At 36.1% G+C, this 18,748-nt stretch overlaps 1 protein-coding gene across 1 annotated transcript; it reads left to right on the plus strand.

Annotated features, from left to right (window-relative positions):
• Window positions 1–18: 18 nt before the first annotated feature.
• On the plus strand, window positions 19–16,843 carry LOC123323033 (DNA topoisomerase 2). Its single transcript, XM_044911229.1, has 14 exons — window positions 19–313; window positions 2,152–2,410; window positions 2,536–3,144; window positions 3,204–3,586; window positions 3,671–3,975; window positions 4,038–4,345; window positions 7,879–8,446; window positions 11,329–11,753; window positions 11,865–12,060; window positions 12,215–12,558; window positions 12,644–12,909; window positions 13,212–13,373; window positions 14,979–15,114; window positions 15,837–16,843. The coding sequence occupies exons 1-14, from the start codon at window positions 299–301 to the stop codon at window positions 16,802–16,804; spliced, it is 4,944 nt and encodes a 1,647-aa protein (XP_044767164.1). The 5' UTR covers window positions 19–298; the 3' UTR covers window positions 16,805–16,843.
• Window positions 16,844–18,748: the final 1,905 nt, after the last annotated feature.

The following is an 18,748-nucleotide window of genomic DNA, read 5'->3' on the forward strand; positions in this document are numbered from 1 at the left end:
ATTTTAGAGGCGTTTATCCAACAAGTTATCATCGTAGGAATTCAAACCAACCAATCACATTTGAAAAATTCAAATATTGACATTTGACAAATGCGCTTTGTTTTCGTTATGTCAAATTTTGATGCCAAAACTGAGCTGAGAGCACCATTCTATTGAAAACGCTTTGCAAATTGGAAAATTGTGATCGTCTTTTTAAACTTTATGGCTCGTTTTTTAATGTAAGCTTTAATGGATTTAGACAGCAGAAATTTTGAATTTTATTGAATTTCGTTCGAAAGTTGGATTTGGTTGAGAAAATATGTCCGATATAAAGGTGAGTTTAGCTTAGAATCCCGGGCATTTCTTCAAGCTCCTTTTCCAGGGTTAGTTTAGCGGTTTAGCCCCTTCTCGTGTAGTTTTGCATTCGAATTTAATTAAAATTTAATGAATTCCCTAGCTTTGTTTAATAGACAGATGTTAGACAAGATGACTGCAATGTCTTGTACACTGCTAATTTAAGTATTTCTGAGTTAATTATTTGTAGGACCGGAATTAAATTTCTTTTTGAGCAGATATAGTTATTTACAAATTAATTCCACATTTTCTTGTTTCACTTCGATTCTTTCAATTATCCATAGTTAATTTTGATTTTCGGAAATGCTTATAATCAAGCTAACTTTAAAACTATTCATTGAAAATATGCGGCCATGCAGGAGCCCCGATTTCGTTACGGTGTAGTTTTAAATAAAAAAAATAAAAATGAATATATTGCAGTAGCTGGATAAATTGATAGACCCAGTGTGTTTGAAACAGATGTCTAGTAAAATGATTTTTAATGTCTTCAAGTTACAATGTTCACAACACTTCAATTACACATTAAAATTGTATATTACCTGTTGAAAATATTGCATTTGCTTATTTTATTTATAAATTGCGTGTGCTACAACTTGGACTAAAAATTTGTTAAACTTAACCCTCTAATGCCCAAGTTTTTTTTCCTTTTTTATAATTATTTCCGTATAGTTTCAAATTAGCTTATGTAATCTACATCTTTTTTTCGCAAATAGTTAACTGATTTACATTAACACCTGTTCTCACAAAATGAACCTATACTGAAGGCGGACATGGGCAGAATAATTTTGTATCCACTTATATGCAACCAGTCTCAAGGCGGACTTGGGTATTAGAGGGTTAAGGAAAGGAGAGTAATCATATTGATTGTCAAATAATTGAATCATATAAATAACTGGCTCGATGGTTGGTGTATGCCAACATAACAAATGTCTAGGTTCATGCAGGCTAAGAAAGGAACCAGTCTAATGACAAGTTTATGCAGGACTCCTAAGAAAAGAATCAATGTAATGGTGAGTTTATGTAGAGTTACTGAGAACTATTATCAAAGAAAGGCACCAATCTCAAGGGTAGATGGCCAACACATGCACATGCCAATTAGATTGGTCCCTTTCTTAGGTATTGTAATATACATAATATAACAGTGCACATCCTCTTAATAAGTGGGGATGCAAATTGTAGATTACTGGATTCAATAAAGGACCAAAGTGTCCTTTATTCAAATTAAGATATCATCGAGGCTATTAATAAACTCACAAATGTATACCAGAATATAACAGGTATTAGTTCTTAGTAGCTCTGCATAAACTCACCTTTAAAATCCGTATAAACCCACCTTAACGACTCAAACTTATAAATAATCTAATTTATGAAATTCCATCACCCCAGATATTCAATGTCAGTTTTTTATTGGTACCTATATAACATATTATTTTTTTATTGGAAGTGCTGCACAGATATCAAACCAAATTTCTAAATTTAAAAATATGTGTTGAAAAGAACGATTCATTTCAAATCTTTTTTGACTCCTGTATGATATCCCTAAAAGCAACAGATTCCTAAATTACATTGATGAGTTCTGATAGGACTGAGACATAAAATTTTAATTATTTTGTGTATATTTTGTGTTTGAACTATCATAATATCTTGTTCACAAAAAGACAATTTTTCCTATGGACAATACATTGTAGCTTTTTTCTTTTGTTTCATTAAACGCAAACACAAAAAAATATTTTAACATTATGTCAAACAGTATAATTTTTCACCTCCATCTGTGTTTGGTATCCAAATGGTATCTTTGGTAATACTTTTTTTTTTCAGAGTATGTTTGCTAAAATGAATCCTCAGTCTCAACAGAATGGAGGTGATGGTGACAAGGCTGAAGGCAGTGCTCAGCCGGCACCAAAACCGAAAAAGGCTCAAACTATTGAGAAAATGTATCAGAAAAAATCCCAACTGGAGCATATTCTGTTGCGTCCAGACACATATATAGGATCTGTGGAAAAAACCACTGACATGATGTGGATTTATAACGATGAAACTAAAAAAATGGAGCAGAAACAGATCGAATATGTTCCTGGTATGTGAATATTTTTTTCAATTTTCTGCAATTGCAAGTGAGTGCAATGGAAGTATTGAATTCAAGAATGAAAAACACATATTGTCAAATTTTACCATAGGGTTGAAATAATTTTTTTTCTTCAGGTCTTTATAAAATTTTTGATGAAATATTGGTCAATGCTGCTGATAATAAGCAGAGAGATCCAAAAATGGATTGCATAAAAATTGAAATCAATGCTGCCACAAATACCATATCTGTTTACAACAATGGACACGGAATACCGGTAGTGATGCACAAAGATGAAAATATGTTTGTACCCACGATGATATTCGGACATCTCTTGACATCCTCGAATTATAATGACGAGGAGGAAAAAGTAACCGGTGGTAGAAACGGTTACGGTGCAAAATTGTGTAATATATTCAGTACAAAATTCACAGTAGAAACAGCCAGTAAAGAATTTAAAAAACAGTTTAAACAGACCTGGGGAAGTAATATGACGAAAGCATCGGACCCCAAGATCAGAGACTTCTCAGGGGAGGAATTTACGAAAATAACATTTTGTCCAGATTTAGAAAAATTCAAAATGACTGAATTAGACTCGGGTCTTGTGGGATTACTCTCGAGAAGAGCTTTTGATGTTGCGGCATCAACAAGGGGGGTTAAAGTGTTCTTGAACGGAACCAGAGTACCAGTTAAGAATTTCAAAGATTATATTGACCTCTTTGTTAAAGATAAAGAAGATGACGCAGGTTAGTGAGAATGCTTTATATTATAATGTTAATTAATTAATATTGCATGTATTTTTTAGGAAACCCATTGAAAATTGTTTATGAGCAAGCTGGAGAAAGATGGGAGGTGGGATTAACCATATCAGATAAGGGTTTCCAACAGATGTCCTTTGTAAATAGTATAGCCACAACGAAAGGTGGCAAACATGTAGACTATGTTGCAGATATGATAACCAAGCAGTTGATAGAGGTATTGAAGAAGAAAAATAAAGGCGGTGTGACTATAAAACCTTTCCAAGTGAAGAATCACATGTGGCTCTTTATAAACTGTCTTATCGTCAATCCGACATTCGATTCACAAACAAAAGAAAACATGACTCTACAGAGTAAAAATTTTGGATCTAAGTGTAATCTGTCGGAAAAATTCATCAATGCAGTTATCAAATCTGGAATAATTGAACAGGTAGATAATAATAAACACAGTAATTGTCAAGTTTTTCAATAAATTTTTTGTGATAAATAATCCAGAATACACTCTTTATTTCAGGTACTCAGTTGGGCTAAATTCAAGGCACAAAACGAGTTACAAAAAAAAAGCGCAGGTAAAAAACAATCGAAATTAAAAGGTATACCCAAGTTGGAAGATGCCAATGAAGCGGGCACAAAAAATGCCCTGAAGTGCACATTGATCTTGACTGAAGGAGACTCAGCCAAATCTTTGGCTGTGTCGGGCTTGGGAGTTATAGGGAGGGACTACTATGGGGTGTTTCCCTTGAGGGGTAAATTGCTGAACGTAAGGGAAGCTACGCACAAGCAAATTTTAGAAAACGCAGAAATAAACAATCTGATCAAGTACGTAATTGCTCTAAAACTTGATATCGTGCCAGTTTATTATTTATTGTTTTTTTTTTCAGGATATTGGGTCTCCAATACAAGAAGAAGTACACATCCGAAGAAGATATGAAAACCTTGAGATATGGAAAGGTTATGATCATGACGGATCAAGATCAAGATGGTTCCCATATTAAGGGATTATTAATTAATTTCATCCATCACAACTGGCCCGATCTGTTGCATATGAACTTTTTAGAGGAATTCATCACTCCAATTGTTAAGGCAACGAAGAAGAATGAAGAGCACAGTTTTTACTCCTTGCCAGAATTCGAAGAATGGAGGAACAATACCCCAAATCATCACACCTACAATATAAAGTACTACAAAGGTATTTTTTCAAAATGTCTTCTCCTTTAAGTAATTTCAGTAACTTTATTGGCCGATTTCTAATGCTTTATAATATTTCTGGGCCCGATTAAAGCCCAAAAAAAAATTATCAAGTACAACTTTGAAGAGCTCAAATTGTTTGAAATCTTGTCATATATCTTACTTTTCAGGAAAAAAAAATCAGTTTGAATATAGTAAATTTAACTCAAGATACATGTTCCCTTCAAAGATGTCTCATGACTGTCAAGAAATTAACTAATGTATAAATGAGTCAGACTATTATTTTCGGCATTTATTTATGGCTTTCATAGCATATTTCGCGAGATATGGCAGGTCGAAAAAATGCGAATTTAGGCAAGAAATTATATTGACAAAGAACCTGTAGGTTTATGTTAGGTGGTGATATGTGTAAATAAATTGAGGGTTATCCTTTTTTTTGAGGAAAGTGGAGACTTTAACTGCACGGGCACTGCATTCCTCCATCTTCTCTTAAATAACATATACAGGGTGAGTCTTTGACTCATACAAATATTTCAACAGTAGATTCTTGGGGTCAAATCGGGAAAAATGATATAGAAAAAAAGTGTTTCTTTTGACCTCAAGAATCTACTGTTGAAATATTTGTACGAGTTAAAGACTCACCCTGTATAACTAATCATCTTAGTCCTTAGTGAGGGCTGCCAAGGTTAGGGGTGTCCCTCTTACCTTATCAAACTGGATCAGCACAATTACGAGCTCAAGAAATATTATAACTATGCTCTGCGGCGAAACACTCACATTTAAAGCAGGCAGACAGACAGTAGACAGGGGGTGCCCGCAGGGTGGCGTTCTGTCGTCGCTACTCTGGTCCCTTCTGGTTGACGATATAATTGCTATCATCAGCTCGCTTGACGTATACGTTCACGCATATGCGGATGGTATAGTTGTTTTGCTGACGAACAATGACGATGTAACCATCTCATCGGCTCTTCAGGAAACACTCACTGTAATTTAAGGTTGGTGCGAGGCTGAGTAGTTGGGCGTCAACCCTTGTAAAACCTTGATTGTGCCCTTCACTAGGATTCCTCTTCTCTACAGCAAGTCAATTCCACTTGTAGAAGAAGCCAAATATCTAGGTATTACCCTGGATAAGAAGCTCCCCTGGAACTCGCATGTGGACAAAATCATCCACAAAGCCAGACACTCCCTCTGGACCTATCAAAGGAGTTTTGGAAAAACTTGGGAGATAGCGCCGAAGCAGTTCCGCTGGCTTTACGTCACAGTGATTAGACCAATAGTTACCTCTGAACGTAAAAAAAACCCTAAACACTTTGGAGACTCCAGAGAATGGCATGCCTCATGATTTCAGGGGCATTCCGCTCTACTCTAACCGCATCTTGTCCAGAGAGAGAAGCAAGACTAGCAACTCACAGTCTCCACCACCTAAACGTGAATGATCCTGATAAATTCATTTTCGTATGGAGCCGGAGTCTACAGTCGTAGACCGCTGACCGAACTCAGTGTTTGTCTGGGTAGGTTGGCGACAGCATTTCGGACGGAAATTTTCGCCATTAACCTATGCGCCAACCATCTGCTTGACATGGGTTGGTCGAGTAGGTCAACAAAAATCTTGACAGATAGTAAAGCTGCCATCAAATCTCTTGCGGCGGACCAATGCAATTCAACACAGGTAATCGAATGCAGATCTAACCTCTTCAAATTGGGAAGTCACAACAGACTGCAACTTATTTGGGTACCTGGACACTCAGGCTTCACAGGCAACGAGTTATCGGATGATCTTGCCAGAGTAGATGCAACCTCAGCGTTCATTTGCCCGGTACCTACCATAGGAATTTCTGATTCCTTAATCAGGGAACGAAACAGTAACTGGATAAGGCAGAAGGTCCTAGTCTACTACTCTGACAAAAAGTACCCGGAAATTTGAAATAAAACGCACAAATATTAAACTTCTTCAATATTTATTGAATCTCCTTCAGAATATGCTCCATTTGAAGCGATACACATGTGCCAACGTTTTTTCCAATCATGGAAACATTTTTTATGGGCGCTGTCAGGGCTGGTCTTCAGCTCTTTCTGCTAATTTTCTTTTATGGCGTCTATGGAGTCAAATTTGGTTCCCCGGAGCGGTAATTTCAGTCTGAAGAAAAGAAAAAAGTCACACGTAGCCAGATCAGGCGAATAAGGTGGCTCTTCGATGGTATTTATCGAGTGTTTGGTCTCAAAATCGTTAATAATCTTGGCTCGATGAGATGGTGTGTTATCGTCATGCAAAATCCACGAATTGTTTTGCCACAAATCCGGCCGTTTACGGCGAATATTTTCACGCAAACGTCTCAAAACAGTTAAATAGAAATTTTTATTGACCGTTTGACACAATTTTCTTGATTTTTTCGACGTTATCGTTGGTTGAAGAGGTCGTCGGTCGTCCGAACGAAGCAAATCTTCGACGATCTCCCGACCGTTTTTAAAGACTCTGTACCATTCGTACATTTGGGTTTTCGATAAAACAGAGTCCTCATAAGCCTTTTTTAGCATTCGCAACGAGTCAGCACACGAAATTTCGTTCGAAACACAAAATTTGAAACAAACTCTTTGTTCAATATTTTTTTTCATTGTAAAATTCGCAGACTACTACTGAGGTCGACTGGTTTCAACAGCTGCCGTAAACAAACTAGTCGACAGACCGCGCTCATGTTTGGCATAGAAATTACGGACAGTCCTACCAACATACAGAAACTTCAAATACTTAAAAATACTCAACTCGGGCAATTTCAATGAGAATTTCCGGATACTTTTTTGTCAGAGTGTATATACCAACCAATGGCTAGGATTTTCTAGAACCAATCTGAGATCTACAATGGCGGTCTTCACGGGACATTGCAGGCTCGCAGTTCTCTTACATGAATTCATTATCGCCAATGAATCACTCTGCAGGCTCTGCCTAGAGAAGGACGAAACGATTGAGTACATCCTCTGTGACTGCCCGGCGTCGGATCGGGTCAGACTTGTAGTCTTTGGCTCCCTCAAGATGAATCTAGAGGAACTCAAGAATCACTCCCCCTCTGACATTATCCCCATCTTGAGTAAGATAGGACGGGAGGGAGAAGTTTAGCTCTCTGAGCTTGTTTGCGTGCCGCAATAGACCGCTTTGGTGGGTCCGACCAGCAAGCCCAACAATCTATAATCTGTATAATGGCGGCCTCTCCGCAGACGAAGTGATAGTCCAATAGACTCTTGAATCATTCAGATGGTGCATTTATGAAGAAGGAAGGCTTAAGTTGTTAGCCCTTTGAAATATTGTTTCTATATCTATCAGTGTCCAAATTACTGCAGTGGCCTAGTTATCGATTAATAAAAGTTAGACTGTATCTGCTGTTTGGTAGATTAGCTCACAGTTGGTCACTGTAAGTGAGTTTGCGAAATCGAAGACTTCTTCAGACTACCTACTAATTACTGATAATTATCAATAATTTCGATATTTTGATTGGAAAACGGTTTTAAATGCGAGTATTCATGTTTTGACACTTTCCTCAGGTTTGGGTACCTCCACATCCAAGGAGGCTAAAGAATATTTCACAAACATGGCCCGTCATCGCATCAGGTTCAGATACGACGGTCAAACCGATGACGACCATATCATGTTAGCGTTCAGCAAAAAACACATTGATCACAGGAAGGAGTGGCTCACGAACTTCATGGTGGAGAGTCGAAGGAGAAAAGAGCTCGGTCTCGCAGAAAAATACCTGTACCAGAAGGATACGAAATACATCACGTATACCGATTTCGTCAACCTAGAATTGGTATTATTCTCCAATGCGGACAACATCAGATCCATACCGTCCATGGTGGACGGTTTGAAGCCCGGCCAGAGGAAGGTTGTATTCACGTGTATAAAACGTAACGACAAGAGGGAAGTGAAAGTTGCCCAGCTCGCCGGTTCTGTCGCGGAGATGTCGGCCTATCATCACGGTGAAGTTTCCCTCTGTATGACGATCGTCAACTTGGCGCAGAATTTCGTCGGAAGCAATAATATCAACCTCCTAGAGCCGAGGGGTCAGTTTGGTACTCGATTGGCTGGCGGTAAAGATTCAGCCAGTCCCAGGTACTGCAAAGAATATTTTATTGAAGCTAATGAATGCATAAAAATAGCGTGTTATTTCTTGGTACTTGTCAATGAGCGGGGCTTAATAAGAAAATGCGTGATATCTTTAAGCAATAGCCTGAATTACGTACTGAGTCAGTTGAAAGGTAGAAATTACCACGTGAGAGGTAATATTAGGAATATTGAATTCAGTTATTCCAGAATTTCAGCGTAATTTTGGCATATGAAAATCTTTGCAATATGTAAAGAATTGAATCGCCGATGTCATCCCGTCGTTATTTTGATCGAAATATATCGAAAAACCGTCGAAAAATGATTGTGAAAACAAGTTTTATTGACATTAAAGTTCAAGATTTTTTTCTCATGAAAAAACAACTAAATTGGAAAAAAGAGACGGGGTGACATCAAGAGGTTCTTCAACTTCAATTTGAAAAAAAATTAAGGCTTCACGTAGGAAATTGAAAGCGTGAATTACGAGCTAGTGAATACCGTTTTTGAATGGAGATTCTCGAGGAATTACTTTCCCTTAAGACTTCGTTCATAATCCTCTTGCGTGAATGTAGAGAGTTCTAATTTTTCCAAATTTGCATCATCGAATTGGTGAAATATCAATACACCCATGAAATGCTATATTTTCACTATTTGCCTTTCCGGAACCGAACCTAATCAATCAAAATCTGGGGATGGTCCATACAGTGTGGTCCAACAAAAACTTAACACTTCGATTTTCCGGCTTTAAAATGAAAATGTGGTGTTAAGTTTTCGTTTGATCACCCTGTAGTCCCTGTATATTATATTGGAGCCTTTTCTCAGTAATTGTGTAGCTATCGAGCTATGGGGAGATTGAGTAAACTCTTACAAATATTTTAACAGTACATTCTTGAGGTCAAAAAAACACTTTTTTCCTATACCATCTTTTCCGATTCGGCCCGGATAAAAGGATTTAGGCTCAGTTGCAGGAAAGTCCGTTAAAATTCAATGCTTCAATAAAATTTTAATCCTCCGTTATTCCCTTCAAAAATGACAGTTTTAAATTTAAATGGGGCATTAAATATTAATGGACGTTCCTGCAATTGGCCATTTTAAGTTTTCATAATGAGCTGTCACCAGTGGAAAAACAAAATAACCTTTAGAATAACTAACTAAATCTGTGACACTACACATATGTGGAACTTTTAAACAGAGTTGCATTCAGTCAAAGTACCCAATTTTCCGAATTTCACAGACATTTTTGAATATCAAATTACTCGAAAACGGAGCATTTTAGGGAAAATACGAAGAATACTTTTATTTTACAAAACATTCAAATATTCATCAGAAAGCGTCCAAATTTGTTTCAAGAGTTGGGTTCTGTGAATTTTTGGAATTTTTATGGTGCGTAATGGTCATAATGAGAAAACTGGAAGATGTGGGTGATATCTTGTGTTCGAAAAAGATTCATCAAGTTAATGAAAAACTATTCCGAATTTAATTTCATTCTATAAAACCGTTTATGAGATGGTTTTTTAACAGTCTGTATCTTTTAAACCGGGCCGATTCGGAAAAATGTTTTTTTCGTCCTCAAGAATGTACTGTTGAAATATTTGTACGGGTCGAAGACTCACTCTGTATAGTTTTATGGTGCTGAGCCTAGATTTACGTTATCCTGGTTTAGAGGGAGTGCAAGCTGGCTAGATCAGATCACCAAAAATAATGAATGAATTCGCAAGGAGATCCATACTGTCGGCTATGTATTTATCTACTATACAGTGTGACAATTTGAAAATTTGCCAGTCCAATAATGCCTGACAAGGATGATTTCACAGGAAATGCCGGAACAGGTCAATTTCTATTCGTAGGGGGACATATTTTGAGCAGAATTGTCAGTCAAAATCTCCTCAACTCTAACTGTAGGAGCTATCACCCCTAAATTCTTAATAGGGAATAGGGGGTGAGCTATACGCTATACCTCAATTTAAAGATCTCTTGACCCTCTCTTCATGAATATTATGGTTTGCAAATTTTTATTGAGTCCTTGAAGTAGTTAAAGGGGCTGACAATTTGAAAATTTGCCAGGCCAATTATGTCTCGACAAGGATCTTTTCAGAGAAAATGCCGGAACGGGTCAGTTTTTATTCGGAGAGGGACATGTTCCTAGCAGAATTGAAGCCAAAATCTCCTCAATCTTAGGTGTAGGGGTTGCAGCCCTATATTCTTAATAGGGAATAGAGGGTGAGCTATATTTCAATTGGAAGATAAGAGTATTATGTAGAGGGACATATTGTCTTCCAATTGATGTTTAGCTCACCCTCTATTCCCTATGAAGAATTTAGGGATAATAGCCCCTACACCTAGGTTTGAGGAGATTTCGGCTTACAATTTTGCTCAAAATATGTCCTTCTCCCTTTAAAAATCGACCTGTTCCTGCTATTTCTTTCAAAACATCCTTGTCGAGACGTAATTGGCCTGGCAAGTTTTCAAATTGTCACCTCCTGTAACTACTTCAAGGAATCAATAAAAATTTGCAAACCATAGTATTCATGAAGAGGGTCAAGTGATCTTTCAATTGAGGTAAATCTCACTCCCTATTCCCTATTGAGAATTCAGGGGTGATAGCTCCTACACCTAGGCTTGAGGAGATTTCGTCTTACAATTCTGCTTAAAATATCCCCCTCCAAATAAAAATTGACCTGTTCCAGCATTTTCTCTAAAAACATGCTTGTCGGGACATAATTGGCCTGGCAAGTATTTGAATTGTCACCCTGTATTATCTGCTGTTTGTCTGGCCAAAAATACCTCTTGTTTCAACTCGTTAAGTCTGTACTAAGTGATGTTTTTCAAGGCTGTAGTTTTTGTATGTCGAAAATCTGAAGTGCAATTTTAGAATGTTTCAACCATTTCAGGTATATTTTCACGAAAATGTCTCCGTTAACGCGGTTGTTATTTCATCCCGCCGACGACGCTATTCTAAAACATGAATACGATGACAATCAAAAAATCGAGCCTGTTTGGTATATGCCCATTATTCCTATGGTGTTGGTGAATGGGGCAGACGGTATAGGAACCGGTTGGATGACGAAAATCCCCAATTTCAATCCGAGAGATATCGTCGAAAACCTGAAGAGGATGATAGCGGGAGAAAAACCGAAACCCCTCAAACCCTGGTATAAAAATTTCAAGGGAACCATCGATGATTGTGGAGATCAAAGATTCGTCGTTAATGGCGAAATATCCATTATAGGAAATAATAAGTTGGAGATAACCGAGTTGCCTGTACATACATGGACACAGAATTACAAAGAGTCTGTGTTGGAGACCTTACTTCACGGTTGGTAGAATACTATACTTTAATTCACATTTGTGGATGAATTCAATCGATTTTCCAAATTTCCAAAATGTCTGATTTTCTATTGAAAGCAAAATATAATTGTTTTTACAGGCTCGGAAAAAGTTAAATCAGTAATCTCAGATTATAAAGAATATAATACTGACACAACCATCAGATTTGTTGTAACCGTTACCCCTGAACAGCTTCAGCATTTGGAGAAAGAAGGCTTGCATAAGGTGTTCAAATTGCAGAACATCATTAATATGGGTTCGATGTGTGCGTTTGACGACTTAGGATGCCTGAAAAAGTGAGTCATCGAAATTTTTATAATAAGCACACCTTTTAAGAAGATCCGCTCGATCGCAAAAGGGCCTTTTGGCAGATTTTCAAAGTTAAAATATTATGGAATATGGATTTGGAGAATTTCGTGTTTTGAACTTTCCCTCCCCATAATTTTTCAGGTACGAATCAGTTATGACAATCTTGGAAGAATTCTACACATTACGAATGAGAATGTACCAGAAAAGGAAGGATTTCCTGGAAGGTATGCTCGGAGCAGAGGTTGCTAAATTGAGCAACCAGGCTCGTTTCATTTTGGAAAAATGTAACGGCCAACTGACTGTCGAAAATAAGAAACGAAAAGTCCTGATAGAGGAGCTGATCAGTAGAGGTTACGAACCAGATCCTGTTAAGGAATGGAAACAAAAGAGCACCGCCGGTGACGATGGGGAAGAAAGCCAAAACGATGATCCTGAGGAAGAAGAAGAGAGCACGAGTAGCAAAAATAAAAAACCAGTTGATCCCGGTAAGTTGATTGATGGTTTCAGCTTTTGTTTCTCATTCAAACTCTTTCTTTTGTCGTCAATTATTTATTTCTTTGTTCCTTTCAGAAAAAGCGTTCCAAAATCTCACGGACGTAAAGAAGTTCGACTATTTGCTTGGAATGTCCATGTGGATGTTGACCGAAGAAAGAAAAAATGAATTGTTGCGACAGAGGGACAACAAAGTGCACGAGCTCAATATTTTGAAATCTAAAACTAATGCCGATCTCTGGTCGGATGACCTGAATCAGTTCTTGGAAAAATTAGACGAAATTGAAGAGAAGGAGAGAAAAGAAGAAGCTGGGACCAACGCTAAAGATGCAAAGAAAGTAGTTGTGAGTCGATTTTTCTCATTGGTATTATAAGTGCTGTTTTTTGATAATATTATGTGTTTATCTACATCTCCATCCTTTTCTAATGAACTTCTTGAGACATATTGAAATTCATCTAAAAATGTTTTCAATTATTCTGTGTGTGTTGATACTTTTACTATTTCATAAACCATATTTCTGTTTTCTCAAATAATACATTTTTTTCATGCATTCGGAAGAGTGTTGTAGTTCAAGGAAAGGTGAATAATAATTGATTTTCATTCTGCTTCTGTATAGATTTGTCTAATACAATATTAATTATTCAGGGCAAGAAGAAGATAAATCTGCAAGAAACCATGCCGTCCCCTATGGGCAGAAGAGTCGCACCAGTGATCACTGATGATCTGAAAAAGAAGATACAAGCTGCCATCAAGAGCAAGGAGACCAGGAGTAAGAAGGGCACGAAGAAGGAAAATATCGCTAGTGCTGTGAGTATTCATAAACATATTCCTCTTTTGACTTTATGTTATCTTCAAAACTAGCAATTTAAAAACGTAATTTCACCATTTTTCCAGAAATCTTATTTAGAGTACAGGGTGGGCAAAATTCGTTGTCTACTGAGGGGATCTCGCGAACCATAACAGCTAGAAGAAAACGGATGACATATTTCCTAGCTCTTTTTCAGAGAAACAAAGTATGATAAAAATCGTAGCTACCTACGATTCTTCATTTTTGCGTTATTAGCAACAAATGAGATTTTGACGATCTCGAAAAAGTTCTCCTAACTTTTTTGTCCTTGAAGTTACAGATCTGAAACTTGAACGTCTTCAGACACTTTTATACGTAGAATCTACTGGCAAAAGATTCTGTTCCAATTCAAAAATAACAAATTCAATAAAAGTTTGCATTTAAGGAAACGAAAGTCCGCCTTATGACTGTAGAATAAGGTTCAAGTTTCAGATCTGTAACTTCAAAGACAAAAAGTTATGAGAACTCTTCGAAATCGTCAAAATCTCATTTTTTGCTAAGAACTCAAAAACGAAAAATCATAGGGGGCTACGGTTTTCACCATCCTTTGCTACTCTGAAAAAAAGCTCGGAAATGTGTCATCCGTTTTCTTAAATAAGGGGATTCAATATTTAAAGTGCTTCGTTTCTGTTCCACCATTTGGCAACATCGACTACTGACTATGTGGTTAATTGAGGACAACAGATTGGTTAAGCTGATTTTTGGTAAACAAGACATGTACCTCATTCTTTGACAGTTGTAAGTGCCCAAAATTCAAGAAGATATAGAGAGGAGTGCAATTCAGCAATTCGTCGAAAAGTTGATCAGTTAGATGGAGGCTAATTGACTAAACTAGTATCGTTAGCAGTGGCGTAGCATAGATAATGGGTGCTGTTAGAGAGAAGATAATTTCAAATACCTTAAACTTTTTTTTGCGAAAACGTTGTTTATCTGATTAATAAGTCACAGAAAGTATTAGTGGGGAAGAATTAAATGATTTCAATTTATTGCACGGGACCACCTAGTTTTATAATAGCTTTTGCAATGCGCGCTAAATGTCATTGTGCGCGTTAGTATTTCCGATCTCATATTGCGCCACTTTTGCTATATCTTCTTGCCCAAAATTATTTCGTCTCATTCAGAAGTCAATCCTTTTTCTCTCGGCAAAAGTTCATGTCTGTGAAGAGAACTAAGTGGCGCTGTTGCCAATTTGTGCACTAGAAACGAAACCATTTAAAATTCGAAACTCCATATATGTAGTTGGACAGTTTAAGCAGCGAATTAGAAAAATTTATGAATGAGTCATGACCCAAATTTAGGAAATTCCCCATTCATCTCTGACTCTTTAATTTTCACATTATTATTATCCTCTTTGAAATATTTAAATATTTTGAACGATGTACAATTTGTTAATTCAAATATTTTCCATTTTTATTGCTCAACGGAAATTTTAGAAAGTGGTAAGTTATTTTGAATGAGTTATTTGACATTTAAATTTTCTCCATGAATTATTGTCAAGTTAAGCCGTTTCCATGATGAGTAACACTAAAAATTTAATTACATTTTTGTTTTTTAAAATTTTTAAGGACGAAGACGAATTCGATGCTTTAGTCCAAAATTCAAACAAAAATTTGAAGGAGAAGCTTGGCACCCCCGAAAGCATTGAAACTAAATTGAAGAAAGGTAACCTCAAACAAACCAAGTTGAACTTCAATAAGAAGGGTGAGTGTCTTTTTATACTGTTTTATGTAGCTTGTCCTGTTTGTTGTTTTATCAATAACTAGCTGACCGGACGAACTTCGTTGTGCCTTTTTTATTTCGAACACAAAATTACAAATTACTCAACTCAAACCAAAATAGAAATTTTGAAATAGATCCTCCCAACTCCTGAAACTAAGTTGGACGCTATCCACTGAATCTTTGAACATTATGTAAAATTAAAGTATTCTTCATATTTTCTCGTATAATGTGCAGTTTTCGAGTAATTTGATTTTCAAAAATTAAAAAGTATCTGTGAAATTTGAAGATTGGGTACTCTGGCTGAATACAACACTGTTTAAAAGATTCACAGATGTGTAGTGTCACAGATTAAGATAGTTATTCTGAAAGTATTTTGGTTCTTCCAAGGGTGGCACAGCTCATTATGAAAACTTAAAATGGCTAATACCTTTCCATCAGGGAGGAATCGGAAAAAAAGGTATAGGAAAAAAGTGTTTCTTCTGTTAAAATATTTCTATGAGTCAAAGACTCGCCCTGTTCATAACAAATAAAATTTCATAACAGTATAGCCAAACTTCAGTTATAAAAAGTGCAATTAACAAAATGGCGACTTTCTTCTATATATTAGGATGTAGAACCTCACAGTTACAAATCATGTTAAATTCCCTGCTGCTAAATTTCAAATTGTAATTATAACTTTTTTGATATAGAACCGATTTTTTCAGCTAACGGCTCACCGAAAAAAAAGAAGATTGTCGACGACTCTGACGCTTCCCTTGAAATTGAATCAGGGAGCGAGGTAGAATTCACTACACCTCCTATAGTATCAGACCGGTCGAGAAGTCAAAGGAATTCTGCCAAAAAGATCAAATACGACCTTGATTCGGAGGAGGATAACGACAATGAAGATTTGGAATTACATGAAAACGAGGCCATTAAAGAATACGATGGCCCGATTCTTACAAAGACTTTAAGTTCTGATAGTGAAAGCGACGCACCTCCACCTCGTAACGAAACTTCCGAGGACATGTTCGATAGTTTGATTGGTAAAAAACCAGCTTGGCAGAGTAGGGAAGAAAACAATGATGTTGAGGAGGAAAGAAATGCATCCAAAAGAAAATCTATCAGCGGAAGTGAAAGTGATAATGAAACTAAATCTACAAATAAGAAGAAAAAGGTAGAACAGGTTCAGAAAAGAGTAGCTTCGAAAAAGAAAACAGAAGCTGTAGACCTAGATTTTGTTATAGATGTTGAGCCCAAGAAAACTAAATCCAAAAATAATCATGAATCCGATTCGGAATTAAGTTTTGATGATAATCCGAAGAAAAAAGGTTCGGGAAAAAAGAAGGCTGATTCTGGTTCTGAGAGTGACCTTGGTAAGAAATCAGTAAAACCAAAAAATCAGAAGAAAAAGGCAACGAAAAAAATAACAATTGATTCAGATTCAGAAGACGAACCTCTAGGCAATAAAAAGAAAAAGAAAGGACCAGCAAAGGGTAAAAAAACAACTAAGAAAACTTCAGATTCAGAAGACGACTTTGGTTCTAAAAAGAAGAAGACCAAAAGGAAAAATGATTCAGACGATACAGACTTTAGTGATAATGATGATTATGTTCCCCCTTCCAAAACCACGAGTCGAACAGCAAGAGCGGCAGCTCCAAAAAAATATGTGTTCTCTGATGAGGATGATTGAGAATCTCAATTAATTTTATTAATATAAGTTTTCTATTTATTTATAACTTGTTTTATTCATTATCTGTGACCGCCCGCTTTACAGGACGAATTTACTTTGCTCATCTTAACCTATTTCAATTTCATTTCTCTACCCTACTCTTTTGTAATCTAATTTACTTTTCTTTTACATTACTCTATTACACCCTACTTTATTATATCCTACTTTATTATATCCTTCTTAATTATATCCTAATTTATTATATCCACTTTATTATATCCTACTTTATTATACCCTACTTTATTATATCCTACTTTATTATATCCTTCTTTATTATATCCTTCTTTATAATACCCTACTTTATTATATCCTACTTTATTAAACCCTACTTTATTATACCTTACTTTTTTTGTAGTCTGAAGCTTCACTTCCAACAGTCAAAGTCTCGTGAAAATCTCTTGTGCTAATTTGAAGTTCACTCCAGACAAACAGACAAAAATTTTAAAAGGGTTGATTAGGTTTAGATAACGTAAATAACCCAAAAAAACTCATAAAAAGTCAGATATTACAAAAACAACCAATTCAATTTATCAATATATAGGTTCAGAAAAAAATCATAAACAAAATCAACTTCTTCCTACACCATTTTTCTAAACAGGATTTTAAGTTACTTTCACGAAGGTTGAAATTTTAATTTGAATTAACTTAGTTCATACTCTAACAAAGCCTTCACAATTTTTTTTTATCTGTGTGGATGTCCCTGTATACCTTGTATGCAACTGGAGGTAAGAATACATCAATCATGGCGAATTCCATTGGAAAGATAACGAATATTTTGAATTGGCAACTTTCAAGAAACTGCCTTGATTTTCTATATTTTTTTTCTCCCTCAATTGCACGGTACAACAATTATGATTCTCTCAAAAGTGACGTGATTCATCTAATCCGATGAACTTGGTACTGAACCAGTTGGCAGAAAAATATTTAGGAGCAAGTGTAAAAAATAGAATATTAGTTTAAAATTTCACCAATAAAATTCGTCTGAATTATTCACAAATATTTTCACTGTGGTCAGAACAATCTTCTAGTTCGAACCCTCCAACAATCGTCGTAAAAATGGAAATAAAATAGGGTTAATAAGAGTCAACATAAGCACTTTCAATAAACTGTCTTAATTTTCTACACTTTTCTCGCCCTAAATCGCGATACAACAATTTTTTCAAGTGACCTGATGCAACTAATCAGATAAAATCGGATGTTTCGTTTTTCCGATGCCGGAGTCACTCCTTACACAGTACCGTACCTACTTGAGATTCAATAAAATTTTGGTGTTGTAGCTCAGACATCTTAAATATTTTATATTGACAATTTTTGATGAAATGACTCTTATTTTGATGACTTCATCCTTCTGTCAAAAAAAAAGGCTCACAATATGGGTGGGTTCGTAAAATCGGCTCAATGTGTAGAAATATATACAGGGTGTATTTGAAGTTGAGGCTTTTTTTTCAACAGAAGGTAGAACTGGTCAAAATGAAGCGTTTCACCTAAACAAAACTTTCAAAATGACAAAGTTGAAGAAAAAATTGAAAATGATTACTGAAATAGATCCTAATACGACCCTAGATCGTTTGTTAGCTGAATTATCGCAAAGCAGTGGGAAAAAACTTATCTCGTGATAAGACCATGTTCTTTCGTTTAGGATATTGGCTCGTTCGATATTTACGTGGTAATAAAAATAGAAACTTAGGATTGCCGAATTGTTCTTATTATTTTTTAGTAACTTACACGATTTTATGAAATGGCTCATTTCGACACCAACTGACAGAAGAGACTTTTAGGACACGAGTGAAAAAAATAGAATAATACTTCAAAATCTCACCAATAAAATTCGTCTAAATTATTCAAGAATTTTTCACAATGGCCATCACGATCTTCTTGTTCGAACATTCCAACAATCGTCGTAAA

This window comes from Coccinella septempunctata, chromosome 1 (genome assembly GCF_907165205.1).
Source record: "Coccinella septempunctata chromosome 1, icCocSept1.1, whole genome shotgun sequence".
Lineage (NCBI taxonomy): Eukaryota > Metazoa > Arthropoda > Insecta > Coleoptera > Coccinellidae > Coccinella > Coccinella septempunctata.

Bases quoted from the DNA above. Each gene is read 5' to 3' on its own strand.
- LOC123323033 (XM_044911229.1), top strand. The intron at 3,976-4,037 runs GTACGTAATTGC...TTTTTTTTTCAG, and splicing joins GAAATAAACAATCTGATCAA to GATATTGGGTCTCCAATACA. The intron at 12,061-12,214 runs GTGAGTCATCGA...ATAATTTTTCAG, and splicing joins GACTTAGGATGCCTGAAAAA to GTACGAATCAGTTATGACAA.